Source organism: Carassius auratus, chromosome 18, assembly GCF_003368295.1.
Source record: "Carassius auratus strain Wakin chromosome 18, ASM336829v1, whole genome shotgun sequence".
Lineage (NCBI taxonomy): Eukaryota > Metazoa > Chordata > Actinopteri > Cypriniformes > Cyprinidae > Carassius > Carassius auratus.
The window spans coordinates 19,177,169-19,195,801 of NC_039260.1; the positions used below are offsets into that span (position 1 = coordinate 19,177,169).

Below are 18,633 nucleotides of genomic sequence, written 5' to 3' on the forward strand. Positions count from 1 at the left end.
TTTATTTTAAGTATGTGGTTTAATTCAGTTTTTCTTTTTTCATATAATTGCTTATATTTGTTATTTCAGCATTTTTTTATTGTTTTTAATAGTTATGGTTAACTTTACCCTTCCTTAATGGCAGAACATCCATAGAACTACAGTAGATACACTTATACTTACAAAATCTTTCTTTTGCCCAAGCCCCAGGCCTGAGTGCCACTCATATAAAATTAGCAAAAAGCAATTTAATATTATTTAGCAGAAATATTGCCACAGGTGAAATCTACTAATGAGTTGCTTATTTCAAACACAGGGTGACATTTTAACACTGTTCACAGTTATCACTATTCTGCAAATGTTGACAAGCATAGTGCAGTCATTTCAATAGTAATCCATGGCATCAGAAATGACTTCTATGTGAGCTGTGCTTCATATTTTTTGACAAAAGACAAAATTTAGCTGGAATGTTGCTAATGAGACCGCATCTGTTTAAAACAAGTTTTGTGATTTGATTTTCTCTCTGTAGGAATAGCTGGAGCAATGATGACTTTCAGAGGCATGCATTGGCTAAGAGCCGGCGCATGGCTATGCGAAGACCGGCCTACATGTTTAATGCCCGTTACAATAGTCTATCGCCAACAGAAGAACGTTTCCTAGAGGCGGCAGAGTATGGAAATATCCCTGTCATCCGTAGGATGCTAGAAGAACTCCCAGACCTTAATTTCAACTGTGTGGACTACATGGGCCAGAATGCATTGCAGCTTGCGGTTGCCAATGAGCACCTGGAAGTGACTGAACTCTTGCTGAGGAAAGAGAACCTGGCCAGGGTTGGTGATGCTCTGCTTTTAGCCATAAGTAAAGGCTACATTCGTATTGTGGAGGCCATTTTGGGCCACCAAGCCTTTGCGGACACATCTAAACTTACTAGCAGCCCCCTCCAGGCAGAGACGCAAGACGACTTCTTTGCCTATGATGAGGATGGCACTCGGTTTTCCCATGATATTACACCCATTATACTAGCTTCTCATTGCCATGAATATGAGATTGTGCACATTCTGCTAAGAAAGGGTGCCCACATTGCACGACCACATGACTACTTTTGCAAATGCAACAGCTGCCTCTATCACCAGGGGCACGACTCTTTTAGCCATTCGCGTTCAAGAATCAATGCCTACAAAGGGCTGGCAAGCCCTGCCTACCTTTCCCTGTCCAGCGAGGATCCGGTACTGACGGCTTTGGAGCTCAGCAATGAACTGGCTGTACTGGCCAACATAGAAAAAGAGTTCAAGGTGAGCATGATAGTATATAAGAGAAGAAAATGAAGATTCTGTTGGAACATGGAACATGAAATAATTTCTCATCCCAACTTAAAGGGGTCATATGACGCTGCTAAAAAGAACATTATTTTGTGTGTTTGGTATAATGTGTTTATGCGGTTTAATGTTCAACACATTATTTTCCACATATTGTACATTATTGTTTCTCCTCTATGCCCCTTCTGAAAAACATAGATTTTTACAAGGCTCATCAGTCTGAAAAGCGAGGTGTGCTCTGATTGGCCAGCTATCCAGTGCATTGTGATTGGCCGAATACCTCAAGCGTGTGATGGAAATGTTACGCCCCATAACATATTGTGATGCCCTGTCTGGTCTGTGTCGACCAGACATAAACATAAAACCAATTATAAACGTGACATAAACATGATTTCTAGTCGTGTCCTCATTAGGAAGGCCAAACAAAGTATTTTCACTTTCTCAATGAAACAGTGTCACACAACGCGGCCTTGAGTGAGTGTAGGCCAATGGTCTAGAGTGAGCTGCGGCCTAGAGTGAGTGGAGGCCGGCTTGAGTGAGCGTCCATTGGGCTTGTGGCAACCTCATGTGATGACCCCAGGCTGGACTTCGCTTTATCCACGGTGAAAGCTACAGACATGACGATGCAGATATCGTCCTCTTTTGGAGGGCCAAACAAAGTAGTTTTGCTTTCACAGTGAAACATAAAGCATCTATATGACATGGCGGCGGAGTTAACAACAATAATACAGTCCCTCCAGAAAAACGCAGATTATTTTTGTGATTGTTGCGGGCAAAAATCCTTGATTTTGCGGCAGGTTTTCTTAAAAAAATGCGATGGAATATGTGGGATATTTTTGCAGTCTTATGCGATGAAATTGCGGGAACTTGCAAAAACTGCGGTTTGATGAAAAAGAGAAAAAAAGGTGACACTGTTCTCACTAGGCTACTACCTTACTGTAATGAGTCATTTCTTATGACTTCCTATGATAAGCAAGCATACTAAATCACATAATATTTAAGTTCTCATTCTGTTTTATTTCAGACCTTAATTAACACATGGCTCAAACTTACAAAACATTGAGTCAAACAAGTTCTCCAGCTTTACAAAAGGAATATTCAACAACTTCTGTAAAAATGAATACAAATAAAATACTGCAACGTAAACTATTTTACATACTACTAATATACTTACAACTGTAAGGTTTTGGTACTATTCTGTAACAAAAAAGTACAATCTTACAACTGTAGAGGTGCATCAACTTCTGAATGAAACTACAACAGTCCACTGTGAAAATGAAAACTAACTGCGTAGCCTCTAACACTGGCCTATCATTCGCCATCCTCATCCTCATCCCTCTCTCAAAATAATTTGCCCCCACTGTCATGTAACACACCGGGTAACTGCTTTCGCGTGGTCTTTTGCGCTTATTTTTGTTGGCAGATGAGAATGATTTGCGTCCTTCACCCTGGTTTCACCGCGGGCTTCACAGATGATGTTCACGTCGCGCAATTACGTCACTTCATAAGGTCCCCATTGGGAAATAATGCCAACTTACTTGTGTGAAGTAAACGCAACATTTTTCAACTTTCTGCTAAGACTTTTTTGCAACAAACATTATTATTATTATTATGAAATCATGCTACCTCCGCATATTTTGCTTCCTGAAATCGGCAATTTATGTGGCGAAAGTGCGGCGTATTTGAAAAAATGCATAAATATGCGGCCCTTGGCTGATTATGCATTAAATCACGCAATCGCATAATCACGTTTTTCTGGAGGGACTGATAATACAATGAAAATATATGGTATGCCTTCATTCTTGGAGTGAAAATCTGGCCGGTATTATGCAAATATTCCCACATAGTGACGTAGAGATGTGGGGCGTGTTAGAACGAGCCATTTTAGCGGTGTGTGGACGAGTCTTAACTTTTATAAAAAATATCTCTTTGGATTTTAGACTTTAGTCTCAAAAATTTTAATTGCATCATATGACCCCTTTATGTTTAAATAGGATATACAATATGTCATTGTCAACAAAGTAATGGGGTTTGACCAAGCATTTAATTGGGTAATATCAATTGATAAAGAGTAATAATAATATAAAGCAGAAAATACATTAGGAAAAAGACAAGCAGCTAGACAAATGAGTTTGAGTTATGTTTTTAATTTAACTTTTAACTTTTTATGCAGAGAGCATATGGCTGTGGGTGTACAATCCTGCTTGGTAGTTGGTGAGTCTGCAGCCTTTGCCATAGAGTGGGTGGCATAGTTCTTAATTATATTATTAATAATGAGTTGAAGGTTTTGTTTGCTGATTGAGTCTTTAACAGATGGTACGACTGCTCTCTAGAAAGTAAAAAACGTACATAACAACATGCCAGTTACATTCACTTTGCAGACATTAAGGATAATCATGTTGCAATTGGCAAGCTCTGGCTGTTACCTTAATAATGCCAGGAAATGTGTGTTTGTAACACTTTACAATAACTTTAATTAAGTCACTAAAGATAAATGAATGGTGCTTGCTAATGGCTACATCAGTTTGAGGGTTACTGTTGCACAGTGAATTCTAGGTTGATTTGGATGTTTGCTAGGGCATTGTTAGGTGTTCTGGGTGTTAATAGTTGGTCCTCAGAGATTGCTTTCTGTCAGGATCCCCCATCTCTGTGATAGTCTCTATATGGGCCTTGTTGCTTCTTCAATGCTAACCTTCTTCAAAGTCTTCACCCATTTTTTAACCCTCCAGTGAAGTATAATTCACATCAGTACCACAAATGTTGTGAGAGAGGTTATGTGCCAAAGCTTAGGCTAATTCTTAGCTTTATGAGTTTGTTCAAATCACTAAGCCTAAGTATAAACAATAGTATGTTTACAAATAGATCTATGATAATTTCCTTTCACAGAACGATTATCAAAAGCTGTCTATGCAATGTAAGGATTTTGTAGTTGGACTTCTGGATCTGTGTCGGAATACAGAGGAGGTTGAAGCCATTCTAAATGGAGACACAGTGGCAGGTGGCCACTTTGACAAGGGTGGCAGACCTAATCTAGTTCGCTTAAAACTGGCCATCAAATACGAGCTGAAAAAGGTAGGTTTCATAATAAACATTATTATTTCACACAGTGATATCAGTAAGTTATATAATTATTAGGCGTAATTATTCAACTAGTGTAGCATTAAAGGGATAGTTGACCCAAAAATGTTAATTACATTATTAATTTCTCTACGAGAATAAATTTTGGGTGCCAAAAGAAAACTAAAAAATAAACTTCAACAAATGTTCTCCTCCATGTCATCTTGGGGTGCCATTTTATGGAGTGCCACAACGCATGTGTGCACTCTCCTCTAAATGTAAACAAGGCGCAGTGCATGCGTGTTCCACGTCTGCAGCATCACATGCATGCCTTATTTACATTCAGGAAAAGAATGTGATACTCTCCAAAATGGTACGCTAGGGTGACGCGGAGGAGAAGAATTGTTGGACAAAGTTATTTTAGTTTTCTTTGCACACAAAAATTATTCTTTTAACTTCATACAATTAAAGTTGAACCACTGATGTCACATGGACCATTTCAACAATGTTCTTACTACCTTTCTCAAAAATGTCTTAATTGGTGTTCCAAAGATGAACGATGCTCCTGTGTGTTTAGAACAACATTAGGGTAATTTAATGAATTTTACATTTTTGGGTGAACTATCCCTTTAAGTGCTGAAATAGAACAGTTTAAAGGAACACTCAACTATTCAGAACCGGAGATTGCTGAATGTATTAAAAAACAGTAAAACTCAGCTGTTTAATCTTAGGGGAGTTGGAAATGAGCCTATTGTCAAAATAGTGGAGTGTTCCTTTAATCACTGTGCATGATAGCACAGTAATACAAACATATCTGTTTACTGTATCTATGCCTGCTCTGCTTCCCTCACAGTTTGTAGCCCATCCAAACTGCCAACAGCAGCTTTTGTCCATATGGTATGAGAATCTGTCAGGGCTCAGGCAGCAAACCACAGCTGTCAAGTTGCTGGTGGTTCTGGGGGTGGTGGTTGGACTTCCCATCCTGGCCTTACTGTACTGGATAGCACCCTCAAGCAAGGTCAGACTGTAATAACCTGAACCTTTAGTCACTGTGAATTCATCCAAGGCACTGAATTTCTTTTCTGTTTATGTGATATTATGAGTAAGAAAATCAAATGATGAACACAATGCCGTTTTTTGATTTCTTCGTAAAATTACATTATTTCAGAACATTCTTTATTTGTTTTTCTGCAATGTTTTTAATTACAGTTGGGGAAGATCATACGTGGTCCTTTCTTAAAATTTGTGGCACACGCAGCTTCTTTCACAATCTTTCTTGGCCTTCTCATTATGAACGCTGCTGACCGTTTCCAAGGGACATCTCTCTTACCAAATATGACCATCCACGACCACCCGTCCCAGTTGTTCCGCATGAAGACCACCCCTTTTACCTGGATGGAAATGCTGATTATTTCCTGGGTCGTAGGTCAGCCATCATCTCTCAGTGTGTTACACAACAACAAATCAAAAAAGTTTATTTTGGATCAGATCATTTACTCACTCGCATGATTGATTTTTTATACTTTGTTTAGGAAGTCAAAGGCCTTTTAATGTAATTTGAAAAATTGTCCCCCTTCAGGTTGTGTTACTTTATGAAGTAAACATAAGAGTAACATTTGTATTGTTAGTAGTATTTTAAGAAGAAGACTTACTGGACTGAAGCAATTTTACTTAATCTAAACATATTTTTCTGAAAAAAAATAAAATGTAAATGTTAAAATGTGAGAAGCAAATATGATACATCAGACTTGAGGAATGTCTATTTTCATTATGTTTCCCCATCACAGTAAAAAACTACAGAGTTCTGATCATAAAATTAAGCACATTTTACTTTTTGGCAATAGAAATATTAGCAACTGCACTTGAGTATTGAGCATGAGCTCCATTTTATACTATAAAGCCATAAATGTCTGTTGTATCAAATGTGAAAACCTGCTATGAGCAACACGAAACTAAAGCTTCAAAAATACTTGTAGAAATGATCTGTAAAGTAATAATGTTATTAAATGGCATTAAATGACTTTGAGTGCATGAACTCTAAATACCTGTCTCTTTCTTCTTCCATTTAAAGGAATGATTTGGGCTGAATGTAAAGAGATATGGTCTCAGGGTCCTCGGGAATATCTGCTGGAGCCATGGAATTTGCTGGACTTTGGAATGCTGGCCATTTTTGTGACTTCATTCATTGCTAGATTTATGGCATTTTGGCATGCAAATGTTGCACAGAGTTATGTCGACAAGCACTACACAGATCTATCAAACATTACCTTGCCCCTTGAGATAGAATACTATCGTCTTGGTGAGTAATGCTGTCAAAAAAAGAACAATTTTGAAAAAGAAAAAAGTTGATTATGGTTTCTACAGTACATCAATTCAACAATGCAAAAAAAAATATTTTTGCAAAACTTTATTTTTGTGCATTAATTAAGAAATGACTTTTATAAAACAATGTATTAAGCTTTGGGTAAAACAATTGTGACTCATTTATATTTATTTGTTCTTTTATTTATTTAAAAATGTATGTTCGTATTTCCCACTGATATATTCATGACAATGATGTGGTAGTGAGTTCATTGCTGTTGGCTGATCAATCACAGAATGTACAGTTGACCTGAAAACTGTACACAAAATTTATTAGATTATTTGCATTGATTAACTGATTAAAATGCACAATGCTATACAATAATGTGTAGTTACAGACAGCACTGTCAGTATTAAATCAATCATTTTAGGAAAATAAAGATGGAAGAAAACAGAAAAACCATGTATGAAAACAAAATTATATAACAAAATAATCTTTTTAGAAACTATATATTCAGCTTTGAACCTTTTTGATTACTTGAGGAAATTAACTTTAAAAGGTCAGTCTCTTTAAAAGGTTCAGTCCCTTTTGGAAAACTTCAGTATTTCTGAAGTTTTTCATGAAACATGCATTTGGTTTAGAGGTTAATGAAGTGCAAAACCAACACTGACAATTAGGTATCTATATATGACAGCTAACACTTTTTTTACACCAATAACTTTTTGTTGTTGTTGTGGAATACCTTTCGCTTGACCTTTTGAAATACTTGTAGAACAGACAACATGCTCAACCTTAACAAGCTTCCTTTGTACGTATTGCAGCTCGCATCCACTGGGTTCCTTCAGACCCTCAGCTGATCTCTGAGGGCCTTTATGCCATCGCAGTGGTTCTGAGCTTCTCTCGGATTGCGTACATCCTACCGGCGAATGAGAGCTTTGGGCCCTTGCAGATCTCTCTGGGTAGGACTGTGAAGGATATATTCAAATTCATGGTGATCTTCATAATGGTGTTTGTGGCTTTCATGATTGGAATGTTTAACCTCTACTCGTACTATCGTGGAGCCAAGCAGAATGGCGCCTTCACAACGTAAGCAATGGTTAATTCACATCAGTAACTTTGATGATTGTTTGTCTTGTCCTTTGTAAATGAATCACATCCGTCTCTTTATTAGTTATATAATTACAAAAACGCTCAGAGCCTTTGGCAGCAATGCATAAGGACATACTGGAAGTAGGCGTTTGGCAAATTTGATTATCATGACTACCACACCATGACCATGTCCATGTGGACATGAGAGTGAATAAGTGTCCTGGACACTTCATACTCTGTAAAAAAGCCCAGGATAATATGAAATGGATAAGTAATTCATTGAAATACAGTGAATATTATTAAAGACCTTTATTAAAGAAATAAAAATTGTATGGTTGTGGGTTTTATGATGTCTAGCTTTGAAGTCCAACCCAAAATTAAGTATTTTATGAATTGGCAATTTTATATGAATTCATACAGTTTGTTTTGTATGAAAACAAATTATTATTATTATTTTGAAGAAAACTAAGCATGAAGATTTACCTCCAAAGCCTAAACCTAATCATTGGTCAGGGATGAATTTCCCAAAACAATCGTTGGCTAACTATGGTCGTTAGCTAACTATGGATGCACCTGTAGTCAGTTGAATGTAAGCAGATTGTATAATTAATAGAAATTCCAAACCCATAAAAGTTGATTCGTCTTCGGAACACAATTTAAGATATTTTGGATGAAAACCTGGACACTTGAGACTGTCCCATATACTGCCAAGTAAGTTACACCGTCAAAGTCCAGAAAAGTATGAAAGACGTTGTCAGAATAGTCCACCTGCCATCAGTGATTCAACTGTAATGTTATGAAGCGACAAGAATACTTTTTGTAAGCGAAGAAAGCAAAAATGCCGACTTTATTCAACAATTCCTTTGTCAACATTTTCCTCCGTGTCTCTCCATATCACCATATGCTGCATATGTGCTTGTGTGTCCTCCACACCACAAGGATGCGCTGTTTTCTTTCAAATCAAAGCTAAATACACATAGAAACAGTGCATCCTTGTGGCGCAGCTGACACGGCTGACAAAGTATTCTCGTCACTTCATAACATTACGGTTGAACCACTGACGGCAGGTGGACTATTCTGATGACTTCTTTCATACTTTTCTGGACCTTGACACTGTTATTTATTTGGCAGTCTATGGGACAGTCTCAAGTTTCCAGGTTTTTATACAAAATATCTTAAATTGTGATTCAAAGATGAAAGAAGCTTTTACGGGTTTGGAACGACATAGGGGTAGGTGATTAATGAAAAAAATTCATTTTGGGGTGGAGTATCCCTTTAAAGCCAACAAACAGATTAGAAACAGTATTTACAGTATTTCTTAATCTTTGTTTTAACCTTTGTGAATGTTAGTCAAATATGAACAAATATCACTTTTGATTTTAATATGTACTGTATTAGTAAATATTAAAATGAACATGAACTAAGATATATTTTTCATTATTCATGTTAGCTAACAAATATTAACACATGACACATTATTGCAGAGTGTTATCAAATTAAGTAATTTGATGTATGCATATAATAAAACATACTTTCATATATGTGTGATAAATTAGGAATTCAAATATATTACATGACAACATAATTATCATTAAAATTATGTATGAAATTATATAAAATAACTCAAAGTTACCCGTTTCCTCTTTTCCAGGGTTGAGGAAAGCTTTAAAACTTTATTTTGGGCTATTTTTGGACTTTCTGAGGTCAAGTCTGTCATCATCAACAACGGGCACAAATTCATTGAGAATATTGGCTATGTGCTTTACGGTGTCTACAACGTTACCATGGTTATCGTCTTACTCAACATGCTCATCGCCATGATCAACAACTCATTTCAGGAAATTGAGGTAATCATATTCTGAAATGAGATCTGTGGATAGTAGGATGGTACAGGCCTGGGGCAAATGTCCAGACCATCATTTCTCATTTATACTCCCTTTTAAATGAGATAAAGATCCTTTATTGTACTGTTGCATTTGTAAAAATGCAATGGGAAGTCCTCTCTGGTTACAGTAGAAATTGATTTTGTTGGTCTTATAAATTACAGCCTGTTTGTGTAAAAGCAACTTGGCCTTTTAAATATATTACAGTAGCACACAACAGTGAATATGAATTGCTCAAGCACTGGATGAAAAATACAAAAGAGTTGCTGCTGCAAGCAAGAATGTCATTATCAATCCATAAAAGATTTATTTGACCAAAGAGGTCTGATGTGGTAACAGGAAACAGAGGAAGTTATTTTTGATAATTTTTATTGCCATCTGGAGATCTCATTATTTGACCATTTCTAATATTTCATAGCATTTGGTTTCATCAGATTCTCATGCTACTAATTCAAACTTTAGAGTAAAAAATCTTTAATGGTTCTTTAATGACATTGCTACAAAACCCCACTGTTTCAACTTTTATTTTAAAAGTGTAAATAGAGGCTAGCCGTCACATGAGGAAATTCTATAGCTCAGTAAAGATAAAAAAAATCCAGTTACACATATGCACTTTCTCTAGCAGTAGCTGTGTAAAGTGGATTCCTGTCCTCCAAACCTAAATCCCAAAATTATAAAACTAAACTTAGAAAATCTGCATTTTATACTTTAGGTAAAGGGGTTTTCTTAAAAAGTCTATCTGTGCTACCTTTATGTTAATAAATGATACTTTGATGATGGATATTTGGGTTATTTAAAGCAACATTATTTGTACAGTTATTGGTGCAAAATAATATTTAATGTTACTCTATATGTACCTGTATGGAAATGATTTAAAGGCATTTCCAGAGAAACATCACTTGCCATTACTTTGTGTGTATCTTTGTAACAGGATGATGCAGATGTGGAGTGGAAATTTGCCAGGGCTAAGCTGTGGTTTTCGTACTTTGAAGAAGGAGGGACGCTGCCTGTGCCCTTTAACCTCATCCCCAGCCCAAAATCAGTCATCAGCCTGGCTATGAATCTCAAACAGCTCCTGCTAATACCTCTTCACAGACACAAAGAGAACCTGAAGGAGGACACAGAGCTCAATGAGGTGAGGAAGAGGAGACATTCTTAAATCAAAATGCATCTGATGCGTGAGAGAGATTTCTCACAACATTGCTTTCCGTTTTATTTATATAATGAGGTGGGGTTCTTAATGTAACTGCATATTTTTTTTTTCATATGAATATTACACACTTTTAGTGGTATTTGCTTCCCTCTTATGACCAGATTGTGTAACAACATGAAAAGCATTTGATTTATTGAAAGAACAGAATAGTTTGGGTTTGTTATTCACAAAGAAATTCTTTTTCTTTTAGTCGGGTAAACAAAAAGAATCCAGTGAGAAGAATTCACCTCATACAAGTCGTTACCAGGTAAAACACAACTCTGATAAGCCACCGATAGAATGCTGAGAATAATTAGATCACAGAACGATACAATTTAGATTTCCAACATAGTTTACTGCCAGTGATCAGTAATGGCAGAGACAGACCAATCAGAAGAAGCTATTTTGGAAAGCGGTTTAATAATAATGTATATCATGTCTTTTAGGATCTGACAGAATCTTCCAAATAAATGTGGTGCTATTTTTTTCTCTCCACAGAGGATCATGAAAAGGCTAATCAAACGATATGTGATCAAAGCACAGACTGACAAAGAGGGAGATGAAGTAAATGAAGGTACACTGTTGTTCCAAACCAGACTTTGTGCTGTTAATTAAATTAAGATCATTTTTGTGATATCTGGCCTGATTTGTTTGTTCATTTAAAATCAGAATTTAAGCTTCTTTTTGTAAAATGGTTTGCTTTAAAACAGTTTTTTATGTTTCATTTTTTATTTAAAATATGGTCCACTGGAGCTAATTTTCGAGGTGGACTTTTGGTTGTGTGTCAGAGTCCAGTTATGATCCAGCTATGTAAGCATATCACTGATGACAGAAGGTCTTTATCAATCGATTTGTGTTTTACAGGGGAACTAAAGGAGATAAAGCAGGATATCTCAAGTTTGCGCTATGAGCTGCTGGAGGAGAAATCCCGTCAGACGGAGGAGCTAGCAGAACTAGTCAGGAAACTGGGAGAGAGAATGGCTGGTCAACGAACCCTATAGTCTTTCTCAATAGTAAATCTCTTCCTTATTCACATTGGTGATTCTCATTAGATTGTCAATATAATAAATTTTTTTTTCTCCATTAAAAATATCATCAAATAAAGGTAATACTCCTAACAATGACATATGAATACTTGAAAAAACAAAACATATCAGAACTGGGGTGCTAAATCCATGAAATTCACAATTCAAAAGCTTTTAATCTGACTAAAATAGGCTTTCTTTTCATTTTTTTATTATTGTTTTTTGGGTGAAATATGACCAGGGGTCAGATACATAAACACAGTCGTGTAAGGCTGTGTCTTTTTATCTAGCCTAACTAGCAGTTTGTAAGAGGACTTTTATTTTGAAAAGGTTTTTATGCAGCTGACTAAAAAAGAAGCAACCCCCACATTTACTGTACTAGTCTGATGTGAGAATTCCTCTATTACTCTTTCCTCAAAATTAAGAGCATTCATTTTGCATAAAAAGAAGCTGAAATTAACTTAAGTAAAAATGTTAAAACATTTCTGAATTAATTTTTTATGGAGAGTCATGTTTTTGGTACTGACAGTGCTAATAGTTCTGCTGTTAGCCATTGCTTCTCACAATCTAAATATGCTACGTTACAAAGGCAAAACACAGGAACTACACAACACAGAGACAAAGATGTTGTTTGATTGAATTTGATTTGATTTCATCAAACCTATGTGACAGAACAGACCAAAGTCAGAGAACTAATGCCACTGCACATGTGTAGTTGCTGTGTTTTGCATGGTGTTATTGATGTTGTTAACTTTGGAAATCTGTCATATTTTATCATGTTAGGATTGTATCACAAATGTTTTATTAACCCTAATTATTAATTGTGTGAAGTCTGACCATTAAAATATGTCAGTCTTTTTATAAAAAAAAAAAAAATGAAAACATAAAAATAAATGTTTCTTTAATGGTGGAAAATTGTGCTTTCATTTAGTTTGCCCTCTTTTGTACTTTTATGTTAACATATATGCACTAAACCCTAATTTCACTACACTCTACACTCTGAGATTCTCAGTAATTTCTCCAAATCTGTTCAACGAAGAAACAAACTGAAAAGCAAGTAAATTGTCAACATATTTTTATTTCTTTAGAATTTTTTTATTTATTTGTATTTTCTTCTTTTGTCATGCTTGAACGCATTCAGCCCTGAATTACCCCAAATTCAACCCTGGTTCAATTAGTATTTCATGCAACATCTTTCAGTGGAGGTACAGCAAATTATATTTTACTTGCAGTTTGAACTTTAATTGAAGAGACAAAAAAATGATTATTAGATAATGCAAATTACTGAATTTGTCATTTTGGCAACCCCCATGCCCCTCTAAAACAAGCCACGCATGTTTGATTGTTTTGTGTGATTATCTGGTCAGATTATATTCCTTTTAAAAATGTAATTTTGGCTTAAAATATGACTATTATTTCAGTAGCATTAGGGGCCACTATTTTTTAGGACCACAAAGAGGTGCTGTTGAGTTGGTTGAGCAGATTTTTTTGTATTATTATTTTGCTTAGAAAAGCAACAGTTTAACAGGCAACACACAAAGACATTGAAACAGTTTACAATAAGTGTGCATTTGTTAACTACATTAGCTAACATGAACAATGGAAATTTCCATAAAAAAATAATTAGCATTTATAAAAATGCTCTTGACCCAAGAACATAGCTATACCTGTCATTCGAAATCTTCCTTTGGTTTGACTTTTGCTTGAATACATCAGTGTGGTTTTATTGTGTACACAACAGCCATTACAAAAATATTATGTTTTTTTCCCTAAAGCAAGTTTCTAGTCCCAAGCCACATACATTTTATTAATTATCTAATATAATTTTCTGGTGTGACTTAATGTGAAAACAAAAAAAAAAGACTTAAATATTTCACCCCAAAATTAAAATGCGGCCATTAATTACGCACCCTCATGTCGTTACAAACACGTTATTCTCACGTAGCCAGACCTTCAGACTGATGACATGTCAAACAACCAATCACAGATAGTTTCGTTCAGCATAGTGTAAAACTCTCATATGTATTTTAAAGATTCTATGCCCCAAACTTTCAATATTTCACATACTTTTGAAACTCCAGTGTGTAGTTGATCCTGATAAGCACTCGCCATCACAGTTGTAAACACTATGGCTTTCTTCTTTCATGAGGGGGTTTAGCGTCAAGGCATCTTTGTTTCCAGGTGGAACAGTAAAGGACGCAACACACACGTCTCCCAGAAATCTTGTAGAATTCAACCAATACAATGACGACTTCGACGCTACTGAAGTGTTTCTACTTTTGTGTCCCATATGCATCAGAAGTTTAGCCAACGTGGGTGTGATGTCTGAGGCTGAGACTACAAACCCCTTAAGACCTTCGCTCATCTTCGGAACACAAATTAAGATATTTTTGATGAAATCTGAAAGTTTTCTGACCCTGCATATAGACAGTAATGCAACTGAAACGTTCCCAGGCCCAGAAACTTAAGGAGATTGTTAAAATAGTCCATGTGACATCAATGTTTAAACCGTAATTTTACGAAGCTACGAGAATATATTTTGTGCACAAAGAAAACCGAAATAACAACTTTATTCAACAATTATTTCCGCATCAGCATCCTCCATCATTATCAAGAGTACCATGAAAAAACGTATTCTTGTAGCTTCGTAAAATTACAGTTGAACCACTGATGTCACATGGACTATTTAAACATTGTCCTTACTTGGAACATTTCTGTTGCATTATTGTCAATGCAGGGTCAGGAAGCTCTCGGATTTTATCAATGATATCCTAATTTGTGTTACAAAGATGAACTGTAGCATGACTATCGAACAATCGAGCAGTTTGTTTGTCAGTGAGGTTACAAAAGATGTGAAGAAAAGTTGCAAATTACCAGCAAAAGATCTGCAAAGACTTGAACATGAGCGTGAAACCAGCAGAACTTATCAGCCTCCAGTGCTATCATTTTCCACAACTGCAACTTACCTGGAATCACCAGCAGTTCGAGGTGTCAGGCCGTCCTCTTGCTGAGGTAAAAAGGTAAAACATGACACCTAGTTAACAAACATCACAAGCTGTAGCATGGACTGGGTCAAGAAATACATGAAGAGTAATTTGAAAGTTTTATGGACGTATGGAATGAGAACACTTCTTGATGGAGTAGATGGCTGGGCCCATGGCTGGTTCACTAATGGACACAGAGACACAGAGCACCAGTTGAATCAGTCAACAGCAGAGTGGGGTTAGTGTAGTGGACGTATGCGTCCAGTCCTCGTACAATACATACAATTTAGCTTCTCCTGGTCTGGCTCCCGAGAGGGAGGAGGGCAGAAGGCCTGCAGTACTATAGGCTGTGGCGTATCAGAGGGAACTTTAGGAACATAACCCGCTCAAGGGTATAAGAATGCTTTGGCCATACCAGGGGCAAAGTCTAAGTAGTTAGGGGCCACCAAGGGGGCCTGACCTCTAACACCACAACCAAATCCCACGGGGGAATATGGGACCGTACTTTAGGTCTCAGCCTCAGCGCACCGAAGGAAACGTGTAACTAGGGGGTGTCTACCCACTGACTGACCATTGAAAGGGACATGGTAAGCAACTATGGCCGCCACGTGCACCTTTAAGGTGGAGTGAGTTAACCCCGCAGAGAGCCTAGCTTGTAGAAACTCCAGAACTGTACCAACTGGGCAGTTAACAGGGTCAAGCTGGCGGTCTCTGCACCATGAGGAGAAGAGTTTCAAACTCAGGGTGTACAGTTTCCTCATAGAGGGAGCTCTGGATTGGAGGAAGGTCTCAACAACCTCGGTTGAGAGACCGGAAGCTATGAGCTGTGCCCCCTCGGAGGCCATACCCACAAATTCCACAACTCCGGGCGAGGGTGATTTATTTTGCCCTGCGCCTGAGAGACCAGATCTGTCCTGATCGGAATCTCCCATGGAGAGCCGTCGAGGAGAGAGATCAGATCTGCGAACCATAACGGGCCCGACCAGAACGGGGCTACTAATAACAGACGGACCCCGTCCCAGCGTACTCTCGCCAGAACTCCCGGGAGCAGAGCAATAGGGGGGAAATGCGTACAGACGAAGCCTCGGCCAGGTCTGTACCATAGCGTCCAGTCCCAGAGGAGCTGGATGAACTAGAGAGAAACAGAGGGGATATTGCGATATCTTTTGAGTCGCAAAGAGGTCCAAAAAACTCTCCATATCTACTTCACCACCTCGGAGTGAAGCCCCCCCCCCCTGGGCCTCGGCCCCTGTCTCGACAGTATGTCTGCTCCCACGGTCAATCTCCCAGGAATATACACTGCTCCGAACAAGAGGAGTTTGTCCTGGGACCACAGAAGGATCTGGTGTGCCAGCTTATAAAAGGGGCGCAAATGCAGATCTCTCTGGTGACTGATATAAGAAATCGCCAATGTGTTGTTGGTGCGCACCAACACATGGTGATCTCTCAGGTCTGGGAGGAAATATTTCAATGCTTGATGCACAGCTAGCATCTCTAAACAACTGTTATGCCATGCCAGATGGCGACCGCTCCACAAACCGCGGGCAGGGTGGCCACTCATGACCGCACCCACACCGGTGAGGGACGCGTCTGTCGCTGGCGTTACACGGTGACCAAGAGCTCCCAGCACCGGGCCCTGATTCAAGAACCAAGGTTTCTTCCATATGTCTAAGGCACGAAGGCATCACCGCGTGACCTTGATACTTCGTAATGGACTCCCCCTCGGGGAAAATCTCTTGGTCTTGAGCCACCACGTAGGGGTCTCATGTGAAGGAGGCCAAAAGGTATCACGTTGGACTACAGCTGCCATAAGCCCTAACAGTCTCTGAAACTGTTTGACAGTGAGTGGCTGGCCTTCTTTGACTCTCTCGACTGATGTGAGGATCGACTCGATCCGAGCAGGAGACAGACGTGCCTGCATCGTGGTCGAATGCCACACTACGCCTAGATAGGTGGTTCTCTGAACTGGAGAAAGTACACTCTTCTTGGCGTTTAGTCTCAAACCCAGCTCCCCCATATGTACGAGAACGACATCTCGATGTCGAACCGCCATTTGCTCTGATTGAGCTAGAATCAACCAATCATCAATATAGTTCAGAATGCGGATGCCCTGCATACGGTGGGATACCAGAGCCGCATCTACACATTTCGTGAACGAGCGGGGTGAGAGTGCTAGGCCGAAGGGAAGTACTCGATATTGGTAGGCTTTGCCCCCGAAAGCAAACCTCAGAAACTTCCTGTGTTGTGGAAGGATGGATATGGAAGTATGCGTCTTTGAGATCTATTGTGACAAACCAGTTCTCGGATCTGATTTGAGCTACAACCTGTTTGACAGTGAGCATTTTGAACTTCAGTGACATTACTGAGAGGTTTAGATGACGTAAGTCTAAGATCGGACGCAACCCCCCCATCCTTCTCTGGAACTATGAAATAGCGGCTATAAAACCCGGACTCCCTGTCTAGAGGAGGGACCACCTCGATGGCCTCCTTCCTTAATAGGGTATTCACTTCTTGTTCCATAACCAGAGCCTGCCGATGGCCGACTATTGTCGATGTAACCCTGTTGAATGTCGGCGGTGAAAGGCCGAACTGAATGCGATAGCCTCTTTCTACTGTGTGCAGGACCCATTGAGATACATTGGCAGTAGTTTCCACGCTGCAACTTATGTACTAAGGGAATCAGTCTCTCGAGACTGACCTCTGGTGTAAAAGGCCCCCGAAGGGGCGGCGAGCATCTCAGCTCCGCTGCGCTCATGGGCGGAAATAACTGAGAGCAGTGCTCGCTGGAAGCCGCTGCACCCTGAAACTCTGGCAGGGCACTGAGGTGAGACGGGCACCGTGTAATGAGGTGGACACCGCTCTACCCCAGTAGGGGCCGCCCTCTGTAGTCGTGACCGAAATGCGTCATGACTTTTTGGCCGTGGACCTCCCAGCCTGAAGTACGCGGAGGGGGCTGCTCCTGCCCAGCAGTCCCTCCAGTACATCTAACTTCACGAGTCAAATAACTGTCATTATATTCCTCAGAATTTAATGCAATCAAACAATCAGACAAGTAAAGACGGTCTTTACTTGGCATTTATCGTTCACAATGCGGGTAGTCGGCCCCCTCGAGAGCCGACTCAGCGTGCTTGGATCCCAGGCAAGCTACGCACAAACTGTGTGTATCCCCACTCATAATGTAGCGAGGGCAGGGAGGAACACACAATCTATAACGTGGCTTGGAATCGCCCTTAATATGTTGGTCTATGCTTTTACTTTTGGCATATTGAAATGTTTTAGTGATCTTTCAATGGCTAAGGGACAGACAACAATAAATAGGACCAACGGGACAGACTTTTGACATGCACACACAGAGCGCTTGCTGACAGACGCGAAGCTGAAGCCAGCTGCACGGTACGTGCCTTTATAGCTTCCTGGTCGCTACGTCACCCTGCCCGTGACGTCACGCCCTTCCGATGGACAGATTGCACACGATATTCAGAGTCGGTCTCGTCATGGACGTTCCCCAAGCGCTTCGACGCAGCTCGAGTTCCTGAAAAGGAACCATGATCTTTATGCCTGATAGTGCTCCATCACATGCTGCCAAGTATTCCACCATTTGGCTTAACAGAAAAGGATTAAAAGATGACATAATAGTGGCCTGGCCCAAATGAGAATTTCAGAAACCATTGCAAGAAACCTTTGAGTTAAAGTTATTTCCTTGTTAGAAACTCCTACAGTATGTGAAAACTGTACCTGGTCTTCCAGGAAATCATGTTCATCCCAGAGGTTCAGATCACCGGGGAAAGGTAGTTTACACACACAAT

General features: G+C 39.1%; 1 protein-coding gene across 1 annotated transcript; it reads left to right on the top strand.

Moving 5' to 3' along the window:
- Positions 1-388: 388 nt before the first annotated feature.
- On the top strand, positions 389-11,982 carry LOC113118749 (short transient receptor potential channel 6-like). Its single transcript, XM_026288168.1, has 12 exons — positions 389-399; positions 509-1,271; positions 4,182-4,367; positions 5,206-5,370; positions 5,562-5,778; positions 6,424-6,651; positions 7,476-7,740; positions 9,395-9,590; positions 10,558-10,761; positions 11,030-11,086; positions 11,317-11,392; positions 11,683-11,982. Exons 1-12 carry the CDS (start codon positions 389-391, stop codon positions 11,817-11,819), a joined length of 2,505 nt encoding a protein of 834 aa, XP_026143953.1. The 3' UTR covers positions 11,820-11,982.
- Positions 11,983-18,633: the final 6,651 nt, after the last annotated feature.

Coding starts and splice junctions, on each gene's coding strand:
- LOC113118749 (XM_026288168.1), top strand. Junction 10,762..11,029: donor AGGACACAGAGCTCAATGAG/GTGAGGAAGAGG, acceptor TTTTTCTTTTAG/TCGGGTAAACAAAAAGAATC. Junction 11,087..11,316: donor CTCATACAAGTCGTTACCAG/GTAAAACACAAC, acceptor TTCTCTCCACAG/AGGATCATGAAAAGGCTAAT.